Source organism: Vicugna pacos, chromosome 21 (genome assembly GCF_048564905.1).
Source record: "Vicugna pacos chromosome 21, VicPac4, whole genome shotgun sequence".
NCBI lineage: Eukaryota > Metazoa > Chordata > Mammalia > Artiodactyla > Camelidae > Vicugna > Vicugna pacos.
Window position 1 is genome coordinate 10,592,792 of NC_133007.1, and position 22,820 is coordinate 10,615,611.

A 22,820-nucleotide genomic window follows, 5' to 3' on the forward strand; every position below is an offset into this window, starting at 1 on the left:
TTACTGTGTCAGACTCCTTTGCCTGTTTCCTTTATCTTCTACAATGAATTCTTAAGCTTTGGTGCAAATAGATGTGCAGCCCTGTCTGAGAAGCTCAGAAACATACAAATCCTGCACATCGAAATTGATACTGACATTATTATAGATGTGCAATGTGTTCTGTTTCTGGAAAAAATAATTTTGAACATAGAACTTAAACTTAGGGACTCTTTAACCCAAATTTTACAAATTAGTAGATGATAAACCTCACCTATCCTCTAGTGTAGTTGAATTTTTAAAAACTCTATTCTTCGATGGGACTTAAAATTCAGGTCATACTTCAAAAAAAAAAAAAACAAAACACAAAAACCTTTTCTTTACTATTAGCACTTAGTTGTAAGTAATAAAGCACTTTGTTTTAAGTAAAAAGTTTATTTCCTAAAGGCAGCTAGACAGTATTCAGAACAAATTTGGTTTTTTTTAGCCTCCTATATTTTGACATGATTTTCCTGAGAGTCATTATTTTGATTTTTTGCTGAATGTCAAAGGAGACTATATATAAATAAGGGCAATGTGTTTTGTTTGATTTAGTTGCCTTATCTATTCACCTTAAGGATACTTACTTTTAAATTCATTTTTACGTTTTCTTACCAAAAGGAGTTTTCACAATAAATGTTGAAACTGTCATTTTTGAAGTTAAATAAAATTCTTTCATCCTTTTAAGGAGAAAAATAACAATAGGCATGTTCTTGTTGATTTGCAAGCTGTCTCCTTATTTTGAGAAACATCTCATTTATATTTGTCTTAGACATTTTCTTCTAATACTTTTATTGATTTCTTCTATACTTTCTCCAAGAACTTATATTATTTTACCTTTTGACCTTTGATGATATCATAGGATATTGAGTTGGTTTTAATTGACTTTAATGTTATGTCATCATATTTGTTACATTAGTTTCCTAGATCTGCCATGCAGTGTACTACTACCTGGCTGACTTCTACAGTAGAAAGTCATTCTCTCGGTACTAGAGGCTAGAAGCCCAGAAGCAAGGTAGTTGGCAGGGCCGTTCTCCCTCTGAAGACTTTAGGGAAGAACCCTAACTTGACGCCTTCCTAGCTTCTGGTGATTAGTAGTGTCCCTTGGCATTTTTTTAAACTTGTATCTGCATCCAGTTTCTACCTCTCTCTACACCTGGCCTTCTTCACTTTCTGCCTCTGTATCCAACTCTCCCTCTTCTTACTAAGGTACCAGTCACTGGATTTAGGGCCCTTGCTAATCCAGTATCACCTCATCTTACCTTGATTACATCTGCAAAGACCTACGTTAACGTGCATAGGTACCTAGGGTTAGGACTTCAGCGTATCTTTTTGGGTAACACAGTTAAACCCACAATACATGTTCTGTTTAATAGCCAGTAACATAATTGATTCTTCATGCATTTTTCTTTTCTGTACTTTATATATTCAGCATATCTTTATAGTATTTTAAACCTTTGAGTTATCCTTATAGCTTAAACAGTTATATTAAATTCTAATATCTTATATGTTGAAAATTATAGCTATGGTAAGTTGCCATTATGACTTATTTTTAAAATGTAAATGATTACTTCATTGAGAAAATCACAGTGAAATAAAACAAAAAGGCTTCACTTCTAAATTAACTGTTGTTCTGTTAGTTCTGGTTCATTTTTATGCTTACTTATATGTAAGAGTCATAAAACACTGATATATAAGCCTTGTTTGTAAAGGTCCTCAATGATTAGTAGTGAGGTTATGGGAATAGTAGATGCTCCATAAATGTAATATGGTGGGTTAACTCCTTGCTAGGCTATTCGAGTTCAGTTCTACCCCTGGATATTCTAGTCTGTACATGCTGTCTGACATGCAGACTTCTACTTACAGCCAGCCATCTCATCTCAGAATTGTGTATCATAATTTCCTGAACAAGTGCATGTTGATTGAAATAGCACATGACTCCTATTGGAAAATAACTTGAAACAAATCAAATATTGCTATTTAAAACTTTTTTTCATTTTAATAATGAATATCATTTCTCTCTGGGAAGGCTAATAGATTCATCACGTACATAACTGTTTAATGATTAATTTTTATTCAGGGATTTCACATATTAAAAGAAATTTTCTGTTCTGATGAATTCTCATTCTTAGAAGATAAATGATCCTTTTTTTTTATTCACACAGAGAAAGTCTCTATTCTTATGTTACAGCATGCATAGAAGTGGTAGTTGTTAGAACCATTTTTACCTTTTTTCACTCCTATTTAAACATTCCTGTGTTAATAATCCTAAAAAAATTCTAAAATTTTATTATGCCTTCCTCCGTATTGGTTTTCAGCCCACAATGTGTATTAGAATCAACCAGAGAGCTTTTTAAAAACACCAATACCTGGACCCCATCTGCTCACTGTCCTGCATGAGACATTGGGACCCACTGAACAATGGATAGGAATATTTTTGTTGTTACTGTTAATGTTCATTATTAATTCTAATATTCAACAAAGTTATAACCTCTATCTTGAAAGTCTGTTTTATATGTGTGTTCTAGTGTACTAATACACTTTTGTTTAAAAATGATATGATGGTTGCTCTGGTATCTTACAAGATAACATCTCGCTGCTTTCAGGTATGACCTGCTCTGATCAGTCAGCTTTTCACTCACTAATCATTACAAATCTCAGCATATACCATTGGAATGGACTAAATATCAAATATTAAAACTAAATTTTACAATTTAGCTAAACAATTCTGTCATCTGTTACTTTAGACATACTAAATCATACAACTAAGTCCTACATAAAATTTTAAAATCATGGATTTCAATTGAAAGATAAAATAAGAACTGCTTCCAGGCACTTTAAAATGACATTTGTGTATATATCATATATATAGTCTGATACATATCATACATAAGAAAGTATGTGTAAGATTCTCAAAAGTGTAGAGTTGGAAGATAAATTGTGTAGTTGCCCGACTTTATACAGACATACAATACAAAGTATACAAAAATGAATACATGTGTATCTCCAGATTGCATTTTTTTTACCTTTTTGCCTTAATTATGAGATCAAGTTATCTCTCATTATATAATGATTATCCATGTTGTTTTCTAAATTGAAACTAAGCTCTCTTGGTTTAAATACACTGTTCTATTAGTCATTCATTCAGTTTAAGCATTTTTAATCCTAGTAAACCAAAATGCTTAGATTAGCGTGAAAAGATAGCTGTAGCAATAAGCAAACTTTCTAGGTTATAGAAGCTAATGTATTGTTTATTTCTTCTCATTCTCATTGTCCCTTACTCTCAGTGAAGCTATGGTCTACCAACCTAGACAACTCAGTGGCGAGCATTGAGGCGAAGGCTAACGTGTGCTGTGTTAAATTCAGCCCCTCTTCCAGATACCATTTGGCTTTCGGCTGTGCAGGTAAGAAATTAAATTAGATTTGTCTTCTTTTGATATTGGTTGAATATCATGACTAGAATAAGAGAACATTTTAAAATGAGTAACTTCCTCTGTAGGTTTAAACTTTGTTTTCATTATTGCATTATAAATTAGAAGCATGTTGTATGCCATTATTACTCATTAATTGCTGTGCCTTAATTTCCATATTCTGTCACCCATGTTTAATACATAGCGATGGGTTTGTTGATTATTTTTGTTACTCTTCTAAGTCTGCATGCGTGAACTAATGCTTGTTCACAAACTTAGGGTATAATGATGTTTAAACAATGAAGCTATATTTTACAGACTCAGGAAACTTTTTTTAAGTAAAGGAAAACTATTAATTCCTTCAATAATTATTTACTGAGTGCCTACTATGCAAAAAGCACTCATCTAGGGGCAGTGAATAAGACAGATGAAGTCTTGTATCATAGAGTGCCTGTTAACATAGTAATACTCAAAAAAATCATAGCAAAGAATTTTTGGTTGTTTTTCTTAACTAGAGACCAAATGTCTGGGTTTGCCTGAAGCAGTCCTAGTGTATACTTGTCTTAACCATCATAATTACTATTAATGCCTTCTTTCATTCTCAAAAGTGTTATGGGTTGAAAGATAAATCATATGGTCACTCTACTCTTAATTCCTTTGCCTTCTATATTTGGTTTCCCACCATGAATGTTTACTGAAGCAGTAAACATCTGTAATTTAACTTTGCATTGTGAAATCTTCTAGATTCTTTCTTAAATTTATAATCTCAGTTTAAAAAAAATGTAACCCAGCACCATATCGTGAGCATGGTATTACCTTTTAAAAAGGTAAATTTAAATCTTAATTTTTCATTACATCTTTTCCTTATTTCAACCTACTGTTTCACTTGGATACTGACATAATTTCATAATTAAATTCCAGGAGGGTATGGACAAACATGTATATGTGAATAGAATTCTCTTTTCACTAGCAGAGAGGGTTTTTTGTTTTTTGGTTTTTGTTTTTTTTGTTTTGTTTTGTTTTGTTTTTTTCCCTCATGTGCTGCTCTTTCCATTGGACCCTACTAATCCTTCTTTCATTCCTGACTAGTCATTTGTGTCTTCTCTGTTTTTTCATCTTGCTAAATATTTGTCAGCTTCTTCAAGGTTTCTGGTATGTGCGTGTGTGCGTGTGTGTGTGTGCGTGCGTGTGTGTGGTGAAGGTTCTATGTGTGTGTGTATTTAGTTAATGGGAAGTGCTTCTGGGGCCAGAACACCGCATATTCCCACTGTTCTTAATGTTCTTATGCAAATTTACTTCTTGGAAGGGTTGGAGATCTGCAGATTGAATGTCCTGGAATGACTCTTAGGTCACTCTAAGTACAGGCAGGCCAAGAGAGCTGTTCTTTTTTTCTCTTAGCCACTGGAACTGTTGAGATCAAGCTCTGTTGAGATCAAGAACAAGATGCCAGTGTTGTAATCAAGGAAAGAGAAATCTTTCACTGTAATTGCCACAAAGCTCGATACTAGACACTGAAACAGTACATCAGAGAATCTCTGCATCATCATGATGATGCTTGAAACAGAAATATCCAAGGCAAAATGACCACAAAATTCCTACCTTTCAAATTGTACATAAGCACATTCCATTGTGGAATCTAATTCACATCTGGAAGCATAACTGCAAGGGGATCTGGGCAATAATAGTTTTTTACTTTCCCCTCCCATAGACTATAAAATACTACAAGGTATTGGGAATGGATGCTAAGTGTCATTGGCTCTGTTCAGCACAATGCAGTTTAATAAGAGTTAAGGACTTATTTTTCCTGGCTTTGAAATACATGTTAGTATCAGAGTAAGGTATTAATGAAGCCAATAGTCCTTACTTCATTCCCTGCTTTTAATTGTACCTTTTACTAACTGAAACATGCCTTTAATCGTAAGAAACATCTTTACTACTAGAAAACAATGACTGATATTGAATCATCTTCATTTAGAATTGAAACATTTCTTAGGCTGTAGGCTGTTATCTAAATATTGCTCCTAAAAGTGTAAAGCATCAGTCTCTTTAACTGTACCCTTTATTTTACCACCGAGAGCATTATAGAATCATATTCATGAGGTTTCTTATTAAATATCATTTGTGATGATGAATTTGACATTAAAAAATGGGTTATACATTTTTAAACATTGCCTTTGGAATTATGATAAATAGGTAATTAGTATGTGACTTACCCACCAATTACAGATTGACAACCTGTTGCAAGGGCACCGTGGATCCTGCTTGGGTGGTGATGCATTATGCTAATTCTAAGTTTCCTGCCTACCTTCAGTTAGATCTTATATTTCCATTTGGTACAATGAATTCATTTCTCTCTCTCTGCTCATATTTCAGTCTTTCACCTTTTACCATGATTCAGAAAGATGGGGTTTTTTGGGAAGGGTCTTGTTTGTTTTACTGGCGCTTATAGCATGAAAAATTTTTTGAGGTGGACTGAACATTTACAAGCACTTCTTTTAAAATATCAAATCCTAAGTCATGGTCCCCTTGAAAATAGTGAACGACCTTTTGTAGTTAATACTGAGGAAACGGCTTTAAATTTTATTTTAAACCATTTAAAATCTGCTCTTGAGCCCTGAGATTATTTGAAGCATGCTTTTGCCAGAAGAGAGAACAGTATTTTTAACATAAGAGTAAAGGCGTTTATTGTCTTGTTCCTAGATTACTGCATGACGTTTTCTTACCGAGTAGCAGAAGACAGGAAATCAACTTACCTCCTCTAAAGCCAGTTTGAGAAAGCGTCATAAGACTATGAAGTAAACAGAACTAGCATTCCGTGGTTGTAATAGAATGGTGTAGTTGACTGCTTACTAACTTGAAGCATCTTGCAAGTTTTAAAACTGTAACTGGTGTAACAGATAGGAAACACAGGTCCTCTTCAATTGTCCTCTTTAAAGTAGTCATAGTCAGCCCCTGCCGAAATTAGCAGTGTAAATCAAGGGTAAGATTAATTCTGTTCTGACTTAGGAGGGGTATTTATACTAATAACATATTCAGTGGGAGGGAATACTGTTTCTAGAACAAACAAATAGGAATTCTGAAATGTTCTATTTAAACTGTGTTATCAGCAAACATTTTCAGTTTTGCTTACTGCAAACTCTTTGTTACTCTCAGTAAATGAAACAGTTCATACATGTAAACATACACCATTTATTTTCCCATTTTAAATACTTTCTAGTTTTCGTGATTTGGCATATGATAATTCTTAGTCTTCAAAAGGAGAAAATAACCTTTTGGTGAGCGGAGTGGTTGATTAGTTTATTTTTAAGTATGGACATTTCTTCCCTTACTCTAACACTTTGAGAGTGGTTTCTCATCGCTTAAAGAATAAACATAGATTCTTTTGCTTTCTGTTCTAGACCCTCCATGATTAGCTTCAGTATTCCTTACACTTGATGTATTTTGTTTACTCTTTGAAAATTTTTACTCAGAAGAATTTTTATAAAACATTATCCTTCATAAAGATTTCTTGATTCTCAGTACAGCTGAGGCTATCTTACATATGCACCTTCCACTTTTAAAAATGTATGTAATCGTTTAAAAATTGTTTATATTTGATTATACAAATAGTACAAGATTACATCTTCACTCTCGGCTTCCATATGTTACAGATGAAACTTAAGTTCCCTTTGATCACACATTATTAAACTACCTCTTCAGAAGTAACTGCTGTTAATAGTTTTACACGCATCTTTCCATAGATAGATAGGTAGCATTCCTTGAGGAGGTGGCCAGTAAGTATTCTTCTTTACTTCAGAATATTTTTGTTTCTAAATCAGAGTGGATTTAAAAGGTGAACATCCACACTGTGTAAAACACACAGTTTTAGAATATCTCTAGGTCTCTGAAGTGATTTTATGGACTACCTTCTGCTCCCTCACATCCATCACCAAAATATAATTCCATCCCTTTCAGCTTAAGAACCTGGTGTTTAGTTTAAGAAGCTATGAAACCTAATTTAATTCATTTTATAGAGCTAACATAGAAAAACTTGAGTAGGATAGATAATACAAGTGCTTAGAATATCCTTTATTATATTTTCCCCATCTTATTTATGTCATGGGAAACATTATAGATTTCTTAGGTTTGTAAATCTGCCTGTTTTTTATTTTATATAATGGTTGCCAGTGGGAATGTCTTTTCCTTCACATTTAAATAAATTGTCTGAATATTTATTTAGTAAATCTTAATTAGCATCATAACATTCATGAACATGTGTTTCAGTTATCTATGCTACATCAAGGACATTTTGTTTTCAAGTTTCTCAGTAATTTGTGTGAATGGAATTGGAAGTGGCATGCATAAAGCCAATATTCAAGAAGCAAATTATTCTGTTATTTTGTCATAAAATCTGCTTTTGAGAGTTAAGAATCTAAGAACAGCTTTGAGGCACCTGTAAAATCTTTCTCCTATTTATGTCTGTTTTGCCTTCCAATCTGTAAGTAGCACTCTAGCTAGATCTATTTTAAAAAATGGGCTTCACAAGAAATTTTATGTTTGTATTAAATTCAGAGATATTTTAAAGTCAGACATTTATTATTCAGCTGCTACTAATATAATAGACATGATCATTGTTTGATTGGGTGACTTCTGTTATCTTGTCTTCTAAGTCATTTCTATGTTCCTCTGCATTATCTATTCTGCTTTTGACTGCCTTTAGCTTGGCTCTTTCTCAGCCATTGAGTTTTCTGTTTTTAATTGGCTCCTCTTTATAGTTTCTTTTGCCTTTTTGTAGTACCCCCTGTCTCTATTCATGGTCTCTCTTATTTCCTTCAGTGCTTTTATCACCCCCTTTTTGAAGTCATGATCTAGTGGACTGTCGAGGTCTGTCTCACTGTTTATTCTTTCAGGGAACTTCTCTTTTTCTTTTAATTGGGAGCAGTTCCTCTGCTTCTTCATTTTGCTTATATTTCTCTGGCTGTGTGGATTTAGGAGTGCCAGTTATCTACTGTGGTCCTGAAGGGCTGTGTTTTGTTTGTTTGTTTTTATTTAAAGTGAGAGCGTTCCTGTGTAGACTGTGCATTTAATAGTTTTGTTGCGGTGGCTGTTCTTAGTATGATGGATGGTTGCCACGTCCCTCTTCCATGTGTGCTGGCTGTTACCCCTTTGATCGGGGGTGTGGTTGGTGTGGTGATCAGAACCTGCCTGATTGTTGTTGAGCAGGGCCTCCTTTTTTGCTTTCTGGTTGTCACAGCCTTAACTGGGTCTGCTCCCCTGTTGCTGGAATAGAGGCTTCTAGACCCGTTTCTGAGCTGTGGTGTGTGGTAGGCAGGGTTGGAGCGCTTCAGACAGGAAGAGGGTCATTGAATATACCTCTGCAGGAGATGTCCACTGCCCTCTGTCATGTCTGTCACTTGTTATGCGGGCTTACAAAGTACTCTTTGTTGACATTGCCTTTGTCCCTGCCTTAGCTGCAGGAATGTCAGCCACCCGCTCTGGTGTACCCCAGGTTCTGGGCCCCAGGAACCACGAGCACAGATTCGCCAGTGTCAGGCACTAGGACCCGCTGTAGCGAGCATACAGTCACACACCTGAATCCGTGATGCACCACAGGGTCAGTGCAGACCCCATCCCTGCCTCTGTGCACAGTACATTGGCTTATTGTAAATACCCATACTTGCCCCCACTGTGTGCCAGATCTTCGCTCACTGCCTGTTTGTCCCAGAGGCGCAGGTTCACAAAGCACCGGTGGAGCAAATCCACCTTCTCTGCCTAGGACAAATCTCAGTCTCACCTGTGAAGTTGCAGGGCCCCTGGGTATGGATTCAGATTTCAACACCACCTCCTCGCAGCTAGGAGCTGCGTTGGCTATGACCGAGCCCACCTCTCTTCTTGTGAAAACACACCAACAGTGGAGCCAGGCGGAAGAAGCAGCTACGGCACAGCTGCATTGCACCCCCCTCCTCCCGTGCAATTCCAGGTGACCAGACAACCTAAACGTAAATTGCAAAACTAGGAAGTATTTAGAAGATAATATAAGAGAGAGTCTCTTCATGATCTTGTAATAGGGAAGGCATTAAGAAAACAAAAGGTGTAAACTGCATAAATGGAAGGTAGATAAATTTGGTAAAACAAAATTAAAAACTTCTGTTTATCAGATACCTGAAAAAAATTTCTTAAAAAGTCACTAATTGGGGAAGACATTCAGAACACATATAAATGACAAAATATTCGTATCTATATTACACGCAGAACTCTTTCAGATAACCAAGAAAATGATAAATGGACCCTGCAGCCTTGCTCCTCGAGGTGCATCTGCACAGCAGTAGCGTCACGTCTCCGAGGAGCTTGTAAGAAACACAAACTCTGAAACCCTGACCAAGACCTACTGAATCAGAATTTCTGGGGTGGACCCTAGAAATTTGTTTTTTAACAGTCTCCTCAAGTCATTCTTATGCACTCTGAAGTTTGAGAAGTCTTGCCCTAGAGAAACACATATTTAAATAATCTATATAATTGCACTATTTGCACATTCATGCTGTGAAACATATTCAGCTGTGAAAATGAATGAACTACACCTCCATGAACTCTTATGGATGAGTAACAAGCATAAGTGTTGGATGAAAGAATGTCACCGAAAAACCCATGGTACAATTCTACTTATGAGCGTGCAGAACAAACTACACTGTTTAGGAAGATATACATAGACCATAGGAATGTATGGCAAACCATGAAGAAAAGAAAGGAAATAGATATTATAACTTTAAGTAAAGTGATTACCTCTCAGAAGGAGAAAAAGGAAATGTGATATTCAGAAGGCTTTTAAGGTATAGGAACATTGTATTTGTAAGCAGTGTAGTAATTACAAGGATATTGAAATATTCACATATATTTTATAGACTCTTCTGTATGCAGGCTGTTTTTCCAGGTCACAAAGAAGGTTTTTTTTTTTTTAAATGATGGAAAAGATGTAAACTAAATTAAATAAATGCTAAAAATTTAGCATATAGACATTCACAAAAGATGTCATTAAATACTTTCTTGGTGACTTAAGATATTACGATAGAAACTTCTTAAAATTGATTTTGGGCAGTTATGAGTGAATGGTTTAAGTGAATAGACATGGTAGTCTCTCTCAAGTTTTTTTTTACTGAAAGATTGAGATTTCATTAGCACTGTTTAATTTTTGTTGTTTCCATCCCCAGTAATTAATTCACTAAGGCTTCAGGTTCAGCTGTATCACTTACGTTCCTTTTTTGTAAGCACCTGCAGACAGGATGGGTTATGTTTAAGGGAAGTATTAGAATAAGCCCAATGCCAGAGTAAAGCAAGATTGCTACTGCTTATTCAAATATTCACTCAGTAAGAGAAGGTTTTATACCCTGATATATGTGACTTACTTAAATGGTTCCAGAAAATGTGTTTTTCCTCCTTGAGGTTTTTTAAAAATTGACTTCTAAGTATGGCTTACTGTTGTAGATTATTGTAAATCTGTCATATGAACTACTTAAAATATTTTTGAAAAACTGTGTTAGAAAATTGAAATCGTTTTTATGAATTTCAACATTTAGTGTTTTTACTGTTTGCAAGTTGGATTTTTTAAAATATGTTAAACATAGTAGAATGATTAACCATATAATTTATAGATTATTTCTTTAGTGAGAGAATTAGAATGAGATTGGAGAAGAGGCTATATCATAAAGGGTCGCTTCTGAAAATACAAAATTTAGCCACTAGTATCTGAGTTACAGATGTCATTAGTAAAAAACCATAGTTAAAATACTATCTTAAAGGGCTTAATTGAATTAAATCAAATGTGAATATCTTTCCCCCCCAGAGATCCTAGTTTAAGATAAAATATGTAGATTGCTATGTCAGTACTACAAACCAAGATCTTGAAAGCCTATCTAAGCCAGCTTTCTTTCCACTTGGTGATTATTATTTCATCTTTTTGTGACCTTCTAGTGTATAAATGCAACGCTTGCACTTGTTAATATTTTAAGAGTCATTTCCTCTAGAGGTTCTGAATTAATCTTAAGCTATAGCAACCGTACTTTAGACTCTCCAAATTTTACTTTAACAACAGAGCCAATTGATTTGGTCTCTGTTAAAGAATATTAAACTATTGTTGTAAGATGCTGAAAGATTTGTCTTAGATTTTAAATTTTTGGTAAATTGCATTAATGGTTTCAATTCTAATTCCTCCCTGTATCTGCTTTGCCATGAAACAGTGCTTTCCTACTTTGGGAAACAACCCCACCCTTGACTCTGGACTTGGGCCATGTAACTTGCTTTGGCCCAACTGATGTTAGGTGTGACCTTGAGCAGAGAAGTTTTGAACTGTGCTTATGCAGTTGGACTTGCTTACTCTTGCCCCTCTGCCATCAACGTGAAGAGAACATGCTCAAGCTAGCTGCTTGCCCCAAGGGGAGGAAGAAAGGCATTCGGAGCAGCACTGATTTGCCCCAGCCCAGTCATTCAACATCCAGACACATAAATAAGATTTACTCTAAGCAGCCATCCCTAAGCTGTGCCTCAGGTCTGTGAGAATAAATGAAGGTTCTAAGCTACTAAATTTTAGAATAGTTTGTTGCACAGCAATTTTGTGGCAATGGCTAATTAATACACTTGTATGAAATTTTATGGTGTTAAATAAAGGCTATTTCTCTATATAATTATCAAGGTGCTAATCATCTTCTGTTTATTAAAAAAAAACATTACATATAGAGTATCAGTATACTTACAGCCCGTTTTATCACCTTCACTGACTTTCAGTTGTCTGAAAGCACAGAAAAAAAAATCTACATAAAATGACTAGCTTTATGCATATGCTTTAAAAAATCTTCACATATAGAAGGACATACTTAAATATTTGTCATGTAATCTAAAGCAAAGTTTTTCAAGCTGGACTAAGAAAAACCTGATGAACACTAGAAGTATTCAAGATGCATATAGAAACCTGCAGATTAAAAAGAATCAATTTTTGGATCTTCAGATTTCATATATAAGTTGATAACGCCTGATCGTGAAACCAGAGATATCATGTCAGTTCCCGTTTTCCGCTTCAACTTTTATAATAGTGGGGTTTTTTCTGTTTTATAAAAGAAAATCATATCTCTCATTATCATGAATCTTAACATGACACATTTTTCCAAGTTGTAAAAACCTCAGGATTTTCAGTCAAAGGGGTGATTATTCTAAATATTGTTACTAGAGTAACTCCCTATCATTCTTTGTCTTATAGGTATTTCTATTAAGAGTGAAACATGGCGTTAGAAAAAGTATATTTTGTACCTTAAATGTTTTAGTGCTTTTACTTTAGGTACTTGTTGAGTGAAACAGTGAAAGTGGGTGAAGTTTTTTCTTTAAATGACTTCTTTCTTCTGAGTATTGTCAAAAAATGTATGCATTGTTCCTTATTCTCAAGTCCCATGGGAGCAAAGCAGAGAGCCCATTGGCACCAAATATTGAACGTAGATCTATTTACTTCAACTGGGCAATAAACGGGTATACTTAATACTGGCCCATAGTCCATTATCTGTGATTTGAAAATCCATAAATACCAAAAGTTCATTTTCATTCGATGACATGATTAGATGTAGGACAGAGCTATTTATCTTTGTATATCTCACTTTGTGTAATTGTTCATATACATTTTCTGGTAGTAATATTAATGTGTTTGATTGTAGAGTGCTGACACAAACCTTATCAGGAGTGCTGCATAATATGAAGCATACTTCCTTTCAGAATCTGAAGAATTCAAAATTATAAAACTTACCTGCCCCAAGTACTTAGGATAAGGGACTGTGGTTCTACACATTTGATTGTATGTTGGTAAAACCATTTTAGTACTTCGCAAAAATTGTGACTTTAAACTGCTCTTAATTATTAGGTGACAAGATAGATGGTTCCAGTTCTTTATATTCAGTAAAAAATTAAAGAATGGCCTAACCAAGATGTCAGATTATTAAAAATATTTTTGATAGTACATGACTATATTCAAAAAAAGTGGGGAGCTCATAGTCTTTACAGTGTTAGACTGCTGTGACTCTCTTTCCCTAGCAAAGCAATGAAGTGTTCTTTTTTTATCTCCCTCCCCTGCCCCCCAAGAGATGACTATGCGATTTGGGGCACAAACTTGAGATTCAGAAAATTGAATGGCATTGCTATGAGGAAACTTTCTGTTTCTATAACTGTATCTGTATAAATATAGAAATGAACCATAGGGAAAAATTAATGCCATGCAATAAGAAGGGAATTCTAGACTATGTAGTAGTAATTTGTAGTTACCAGAACAAGGGCAGGACAGAAGGCAGAGGGACAGGGGATGCCACAACATCTGATGAAGCATGTATTTCCAGTAAAATACTACTTCTGTTTAATAATTATCAAAAATTTTTTACCTATTATATGCTAATAATTTTAGTAGTAATTCAAATGGAAAAAGTGTTCTGGTCATAGGAAATTAAATTAATGTTTGTATAATATACACTTTTTTTCAAAGAAAGAATGCTAAGTGAGACTTAGTATAGAAAGATAGCATAAAATTAGTTGGATACATTTTATTTTGCAAGGGGAATGAAAATGCAAATTCAAGGGAAAATTTATATATAAAGTTTCCCATGGTTAAAGAATAGCTTGTTCATGAATTTTTTTTAATGGATGATGTTCAACATCGAATTACTATGGCATTTAGATTTCATTACATGTACTTAATGTGTATTTCTAAATGTCACTATTTAAGTATGTTACATATGACAGGTCTTGCAAATATTTAAATATAAGATGAAAATGTTTAGGCACTGATTTAAAAATTAATGAAAGTATAGTTTTTTTAATATTGTTTTTAGGAAAAAATTAGAAGTCTGCTTAGTTAATTTGAGAGCAGATGAAGGCAGATAATTACAGGTGGCAGAGAATCAATGAGTGGTTATTACTAGCCAAAAATGGGTACTAAATGCTTTAATTGATAGATTAGTCTTTAAATGAAATGTTGCACAATGTTAATTGAAAAAATAAAATTTGTAATTGTAAAGAAATATATATTTTTATGATATAAATGAAGGAGTTTTAATAAGATGTGGAATTTTTTCATAAATTCATACATGAATCTGAAAACTTGGACCCTCTGTGCTATTATGGGTCCATCTCTAGGTGTAGAAAGTAGTTCAGAATCTCAGACCCATCTTCCCATGCCTGTACACGTGCTGGCTCTTGCTTGCTCTGGCTCTCCAGTGCTCTCTCTCTCTCAACTCCCCTTCCTTCTTTTCCTTCCTCTTTTCTTCCTCCCTTTTATTTCTGTCTCCCTCCTCTTTGTTCCCTCCATGTTTCCTTTTTCCCTTCTACTTTTTTCCTCCCTTCTCTTTCTCACTCATATTTCTTCTTTCCTTACTCCTTCCTTGCCTCCCTGCTTCCCTTCTTTTGAGAGTCCTCATCTTTTTCCTGCTCCCTCCACTTCTTCCTCTTCCTTTTCCTGCTTTCCTCTAGTCCTACCTGCGCCACTCTGCCCTTACCAGTGGCTCTCAAGCCCATGTTTGGGTCTCTTCCCACAGTCCTACACACACATTTCCGGATTTCATTACCACCAATTCACTTCTCAGTTCTTGTTAACTCTCCCTTTACGCTTCTTCCATGCCAGAAAAATTGGGTAAATGCCTATTTTAGACTTCTAATCAAATAAGGATCTGAGATTTTGCTGGTAAAATAGTAAGTCATTTGTCTTCCATCAGCTTAGAGTTGAGTGCCTTGTATTTATTTCTTTTTATCAGACGGCATTTCTAACTGGGTATATAGTGATATTAATGTCAAAGAGACAGCCAACTGATTTTGAGACCAAGATCGCGTATTTATTTATTTATTTATTTAGATATACACATATGATTTTCTAGCCAGGGAACTTAAGAAATGCTACTACAAAGTGGACAAGGAAAGATGGAGTGTTACTATTATAGACTGATACGAATGAGAAGGAACACTACACCAGGCAGAATCAGTGTAATGTTCTTGTAAGTATGCAGGAATTTAGAATATGTGCTCCATAGCTGTGGTAAGGAAATATTGTCAAATGATAGCACAGTGGGAGTTCTACTTCTGCTTAGTGTGTAGAAAGCCACCAGAGGGTGTTACTCTCATCTTTAAAACATAAAGCGCTACGTGAGCTACAAAATTACAACTTTTCTTGACCCCTGCCTGTCGGAGAACTGAGTTTACAAGGCACAGGAACTGAATTCCAAGGAATGTCAAGCCCCTCCAAGAAGGATGGGACACAGGAACTATTTCACCATTTGCAGACCACAAGTGGAAGAAGTAGCCACCATAGAAGCTGGTGAGAAGAAAAGAGCTGAAGTTCTAATGCATTCTTAAGGGCCAGGTGTGCGCTGCAGTATCAGTGCTGAATAACTGAAGTCTGAAACAAAAGAGGAATGCATGCTTACTCAGAAGCTCTTCTCCGTGGCCTTCCACTGGTGGCTCACAGAATGAGTGAGGCAGGGCAGTAGCCTGCATCAGTGGCATTCAGAAGTTCATGAAGTGATGAGTTCCTGCTGAAAGACCAGCACAAAATACCACCTTTTCATGGACCCTCCTCTCACATGGAGCAGAAGCTTTGAGCTATTAGGAGACAAGCAGGAAAACTGGTTAGGCCCAGGGTCCTACATCAGCACACAGCAGAGGTCTACCTGCCACTGGTGGAGCGGCATGGAAAGGCCTGCCTCAGATGCTGTGCAAAGTTTGGCTGCCATGGTGGTGAGGGGTTGGAGTGCTAAGAGGCCCCATTTCCAGAAGGTCAGGTTTGTAGGCCCTGCCTAAGACTCATGATGGACCAGAAGAGCCAAGAATCCCTGCGCCAAGCAGAATCCTAGCACCAGAAAAACAAGAAGGAGCCATCTACCAGTGGGAGAGGGACAGGAGCTTGGAGAAGGCCCTTCTCTTAGGCTCAGACATTCAGGAATTGCTAAAAGGGTAGAGCAGAATACTGAGAAACATTTCTGTTGCCCAGACCACACTAAGCACAAAGTGAGGGCCACTCATCGCTGGAGGAGTCTGAAGCCCATGGTACGCCTGACAGCGATGAACTGAACAGCCAAAACCAACACTCAGCTCAGCCGCTGCTAGATCCGTTGATCCCGTCACACTTACGGCCTGAGAGAAAAAGAGGTACTCGTTTCCAGACGAAACTGCCATTTACCTCAGCATCTACTGTGGATCTTTTACATTTAATTGAAAAGTAGGTGACGTACAAGTAAGTCAGAGCAAGCATCTCAGTGCCAGGCTCAGAGGAGTCATTAGTGTGACAGAGCACCCCGGTGTCGCGGTGTGAGGCAGATTTTAAAATAGCTGATTATATGTTTGTTTGGATTTTTTTGGAGGGGAGGTAATTAGGTTTTTATTTATTTATCTGTTTTTAGAGGAGGTACTGGAGAGTGAACCCAGGACCCTGTGCATGCTAAGCATGCACTCGACCACTTGAGCTACACCCTTCCTCAAAATGTATGGTAAAGGGTCTAGAGGGAAAGATAGACAACATGCTTGAAAAGATGAATTTCAGGCTGAGAGAAGGAAAGTATTGTTTTGCTTTGTTTTGTTTTAGCACCTTTATTGAGTTAATAAATACACATATTTCAGATGTACAATTTGATGAATTTTGATAGATATATATACCAATGAAACCACTACCACAATCAAAATAGCTAACATTAGAAGAAAAGTATTTTTTAAAAGTGAAATGGAAATACTAGAAATACAAATCTTGTTGTCAGAACTGAAGACTTCTTTGATGCGTTGATTGGCAGATTGGATACAAACTAAGGGAAACTTTGTATTTGAAGGTAGTCAGTAGAAATTATCAAAAATAAAACACAGAGAAAAGACTTTTGGGTGGTAGGGGGCGGGGACCAGAGCACAGTAGCCAAGAGTTGTTGCACAATGTCGAGCAGTCAAACACATTTGTAACTGGAGTTGTAGAAGCAGGAGGAAAGAAAAGGAAAGAAGTATTTGAAGAGACAAAGGCCAGTTTTCCAAGACTAATCAAAGACAGCAAAGCTTAGATACTAGAAGCTCGCAGAACCTGAAACAGTTCATTGCTTCAAAAAAGAAACAGACCAGAAGTACTCAGATATATCAATAGTCAGAATGCCAAAAACAAAGAGAAATTGAGAAGACAAAGAAACATATACTGTGAAAGATAAAAATTATAGCAACCTCCTCATCATAAACTATATAGACTAAAAATCAATGGACCCACCACACGTTTAAAATGCTAAAAAAAATTTTTTTAGACCCAAAATTCTATGTCCAGCCAAAAACTCTTTTACAAATAAAGACAAAGATTTTTCAAAGAACCAAAACCTGTGTTTTAGTGAACTCAGAAACTGTGATGGGTATTAAACATTAACCCTACTTGCATGGATGGATGGACAGATGGTTAAGTGGATGATAGATGAATGGATACAAGATGGTTCTATTCCAGATCTGAACTGTAGAAAATAAAAACAACAGCAACCACTTGATTTTGTATAACTCTAGAACACTGAATTCTGACAAAAAGACTATTAGAAAACTCAGAGAAGGGGTGTGTCAGTATTAGGAAGCAGCGGTCATTCGGGTGTGAAACATCTGCGGCAGTTAAGTGACACTTGGCTGCACTCTGGATCCACAGGCAAAATGCTGCGATACTGATCAGCATAAGCACAATGAACGTTGTACTCTCCACTTCAACTATCGATCTGCTCATACAATGTGGCATTGTATATCTGTCTACGTTTCTTACAGTCCCTAGAAGGAAAGTAAATATTTGATTACTTAGAGGAGCTTGACCATGTACCATTCTAAAGAAAGAAGAATTTTTTCCCGTCTCTATCACACTAATTAGGATGCCTGGAATTCTTTTCATCAGAATTATATCATTTATTTAGTAACTTCACACTTATTTTTAAAATAACTTTGTATTTGTTACTATGCATACAAAAATAAAAAATAATCCTACTCCTCAAGGATGTCAGTTTGTTAGGTTAGATAGTCAAGCAAATAAGTTATAACATACTGTGAAGAATAGCGCTAGAATAGTGTTTTTTAAAATCTGAGGCATACCAATCTTTTTGGAGAAACTGAAAAATTGTTCATGTCTGGGCCCTATCATAAACCTGCTGATTTAGGATCTTCAGAGAGGAGACCAAGCATTTGTATTTTGAAATTACTCCTCAGATCATTTTCATGTATACTTCTCTATCTTCCCCTGGGACAAGATAACTATACTAAAAATATTTACAGTTTCCTAAATTGGTGGAATGTAGACATAGGCTAAATAATGAAGACCTTTTATATGTCATAGTAAGAAATCTTGGTTTGGTAACCAGAACAGCTCTTACTTTAATCTATCTGATATCCTGGGATTCTAAGTAAGTTAGGCCAGGAAAGACTTTGTTACAAATGTTTCTGCTGCTTTACTGAGATTTTGTTTTTGTTTTTAATTTGGGGAAAGTATACATAACTGAGATGTTTATCTTTTTTAAAGGGGTTTATTTATTTATTTCTTGGTACAGTTTTAGGTTCACAGCACACTTGAGAGGGAGATTCAGAGAGTTCCTGCCCCTGTCCCTGCCCTCCACATCCCCCCCCACCCCATGCCGATTAAATCAGCATCCTTCTCCAGAATGGTACATTTGTTACAGTTGATGAACATACACTGACAGTCATAGTCAGCAGTTCACTCTTGGGGTTGTACATTCTATGGATTTAGACAGATTCATCATCAGAGTATCGAACAGAGTGTTTTCACTGCTCTAAAAAATCCTCTGTGCTCTGCCTTTGAGAACCTGATCAAGCTTCTGGAAATAAATCTGATAAAATTGTGGAGGACTCCAACGACTGGATCTCTCTGGAGTTTTTAACTCCCAGACTTGTCCACACGGAACCTTCAGCAGTTCATCTGTTACACTTCAGATTTTTAAACACAGGCATTGGTTCCCCAAGGCAGTTTCTCATTGTGATTCTCTGCTCTGATAAGCTGTGGTTCCCATATTTGCCTTTGTCTCTCCAATCTTTGTGGCACTGGTTGACCTTCACCTTCTTGTGGATCCTAGAATAGTTGTTGATTTTTCAGTCTGTTCACTTTTTAGTTGTTGTGAGGATGAAATGTTGACATCTAAGCTCCTTGTGTGTGGAACTGGAAAACTTTTTCATTTGTTGCTAACTGCTGATGATTTGGTGATTGTGGCTTAATCTAATGTACAGATAGGGAATTGCTACTTCTGTGATGCTAGGGAACATTGCAATTGCTTACATATCTTTTGTGGATTGGTAAGGATTAGAGGGGTGACTCATAAAGTTAAGGGTGCATATTAGTGGGCTGAAGGGAACATGTCTTTCTAGGGTTTTATTTAGGCTAAAACCAAGAGCTGATTATATATGGTAAAAAATAAGCTACGACAATTTCTCATTCTTCTTAAATGATGAACAAAGATCTACCAACCAACTTTAGAGCTGGTGTTAAAAGGAAGTGCTTCCAAAGTATGCCACATACACTTACATTATTTAACTTATGATTGCTTGATCTTTCTGTTTCCAAAGGTTAGCTTTCATTCAGATCTCTAATGTGGTATATTATATATTAGAATATCATCAAAGGCTTAAAGGAAGTAAAAAGGATTTAATTATTGTTTTAAAAAACTATAATGATAGCTGTATGAGGTGAGTGTCAGTAACCAGTGGACCTGTATATTTTTAAATACTCAGAAGGTATTTGCTCTCCCTAAGGAGAACTTTCCTCCAACTTGATTTCTCATCCCAACCCCATCTTAGTGATATCCAACAGGTAGGATATTGAGAATTTTTGTAAGTTCTCAAGCATCTGGGAAGTCTGGAAATAGAACTGGAGATTTCTGAAATTCAGTTTGCTCTCTGATTGGCCATATTGTACGTGGATTAAGTCTTTTTCCTTTTCTTGGTTTTTGGAACAGAGCCTAGAATGATTGTGTCATAAACTGTATTCAAAAACTTTGACTTAAAAGAAATAACTTTGACTTATCAGTTATAGTTATTTTATTCTTACTTTAGTAAAAGGTAATGAACTCTTCATTAAACATTAAGTTCAACAAAATACTTCTACATATATTCCAAACAAATTATTTCCACGCTATTATTTTAGCATATCAACAGTGATTACGTTATTATTGATGAAACTGTGTTTGTTTAGATGTCTTGGTTTGGGTTTTGTTGTATCCCTATAGAAAAATTATTCATTGTCCTGGAAATTGTTTTCTGTTGGTATTCCTCTTGATGGTTATACAAGTAGCATAGTTTGATTAAAAAGTTTAAGTAAAACAAACAGATTCTCTTTACCTTGATAAGGCTACAGGGGCATTTAACTAAACAGCCAAATTTAGGATCACCATTGGAACAAACATGACATACTTCCTGATGTGATGCAGTAGGAAAGACCATCAGTTTTAGAATAATTTTGTCAAAAATATGTAACATGAGCATAATAATGAGAAAACATTTAGACAAATTCAAACCTGTGGAACACTTTGTAAAACAACTATCTAGATGCTTAAAAAATAACACTATTATGAAATTGTTGTATATAAAATGACAAAGAGGCTTAGAAACTAAATACAATGTGTGACCCTTTAGCAAAATTAAATAAATAGTTATTCTCAGGGTACTTTTTAAACAGTTTGGATTATGAATATAGAATACATATTAAATTATATTCTTATGTCAGTATTAATTTCTTAAGGCTGGCATGTGGTATAAAAAGAGTCATCTTTTTAGAGGGTAGGTGCTAACATTTTTATGGGTAAAGTATCCTGATGTTTAAAAATTACTTTCAGATGGTTCAAGGGGAAAAAATGTGGGTATGCTTTTTCATTTGTAGAGGGGAAGATAAAGCAAATGTTGTAAAATACGTACATACAGTTAGTGAGTCTACATTGAAAGGTATGAAGGTGTTCATTTATTATTCTTTCAACTTTTCTGCAGGTTTGAAATTTTTCAAAGTAAGAAGAGGGAAAAGAAAAATAGAAATGGGATCAGATTCTGAGTCTTTGAATTATTTAGAATATTAAAATTATGGTGATACTTAAGAAAGACTTTCCTTTTATAAGGAAAGGAAATTACTGAGGGCATCACCTACTTACCTAAATTACCTTTATCCTAATATTTCTGAAGTATATGTGCAAATTAAAAATGAAGATCACCTTTGTATATTTGTAGCTCTTAAGCAACTATTAAGTCAAATCAAATTCTAAGTAAATACAGTAAAAATATAAAACCAAAAACAAAAAAAGGACCACCACGATGAGATAATAACAATAACGTGATAGTGTGTACTTTGCTGAAAATAAATCGCACATGGTGAGCTGGTTCTGGGTACTGCAGTGCTTCTTTTGAGGTTGCCGTGTCTGCAGAAACATTTGCCATTTCTTTTTGTTTTAGAAAAATCTTTTTACAGTACACAATGATACAATTTAACCTTCATTTATATCCCTACATCTTTTGCATTTTACATCCCCTTTTTGCTTTTTATTAGCCTGAGAATATGGTAGTGTATTATTATCCTATAGTGTACTGTTTTTCTAATACCAAATTTTTTCAGCTTATAAAATAACTTGAGAAATTGAAGACTTATTTTATGAAAATGCTTTTCAATTTTGAATTATTTACTGCAAAAGACATGCCAAATTGTAGCAGTACATTTGTACCTCCACAGTATAAGCTGAATGCTGTCATTTGAGGTGATCACTTAATGTAATTGCAATAATAAACGTAAATGGGGATGTGGGAATACTTTTCCATATAAGCAACAGAAATACTGGCAAATTTATTAAAATGAACCAACACTCTGGTTATGGAAGCCTTGAAAACCAGCAGCCTTGTTGCCGCCACTGGGGTAAATATAGCTTTGGAGCTTCTCAAAAATCCCCATTTCCAGATCATTGTCACTATTTGACCTGACTTAACAGCTCACTGGAAAAGCTCCTTTCGCAGGAGTTGTTTTTGTTTGACCTGATTCAGAGTCTCCTTGGGAAAGACCTATGCCCAGGGTATTGTTGAAAACAATGGGATGCAGTATCACAACTGTCCAAGGCTGTGATACCAGCTGGGGCAGACGGGAGCCCAGTCAGAAATCAGAATTGAAAGCATGCCCTGACACCCAGACATCCTCTTGGCCACGGGGGAAAGACACACTGACTCAAACCATTTAAGGAAGCCTTGCGACTACCAGATGACGCTGACCCAGTAGCAGCCTTTACGCAGCTGGGTTTAAAACAAAACAAAACAAAACAAAACTGATCAGAGAATTCAGTGGTTCCATACAGCAGGGATTACAGACTCTACAGAATTAGTTCTACAAAAGTCACTAAACAAATAAGTGGCAACACCATCACCAACTGAAAGACTGGCCCCAACAAACCA

General features: G+C 35.7%; 1 protein-coding gene across 5 annotated transcripts in view; it reads left to right on the forward strand.

Annotated features, from left to right (window-relative positions):
- The window catches only part of COP1 (COP1 E3 ubiquitin ligase), a 166,951-nt gene that overhangs the window by 109,978 nt on the left and 34,153 nt on the right, over positions 1 to 22,820 (forward strand). For all 5 annotated transcript variants that reach the window (XM_072946062.1, XM_072946061.1, XM_072946064.1 and 2 more), the window contains one exon: positions 3,303 to 3,419. In XM_072946062.1, the coding sequence (XP_072802163.1) occupies positions 3,303 to 3,419 (117 nt within the window). The remainder of the gene's footprint in view (positions 1 to 3,302; positions 3,420 to 22,820) is intronic.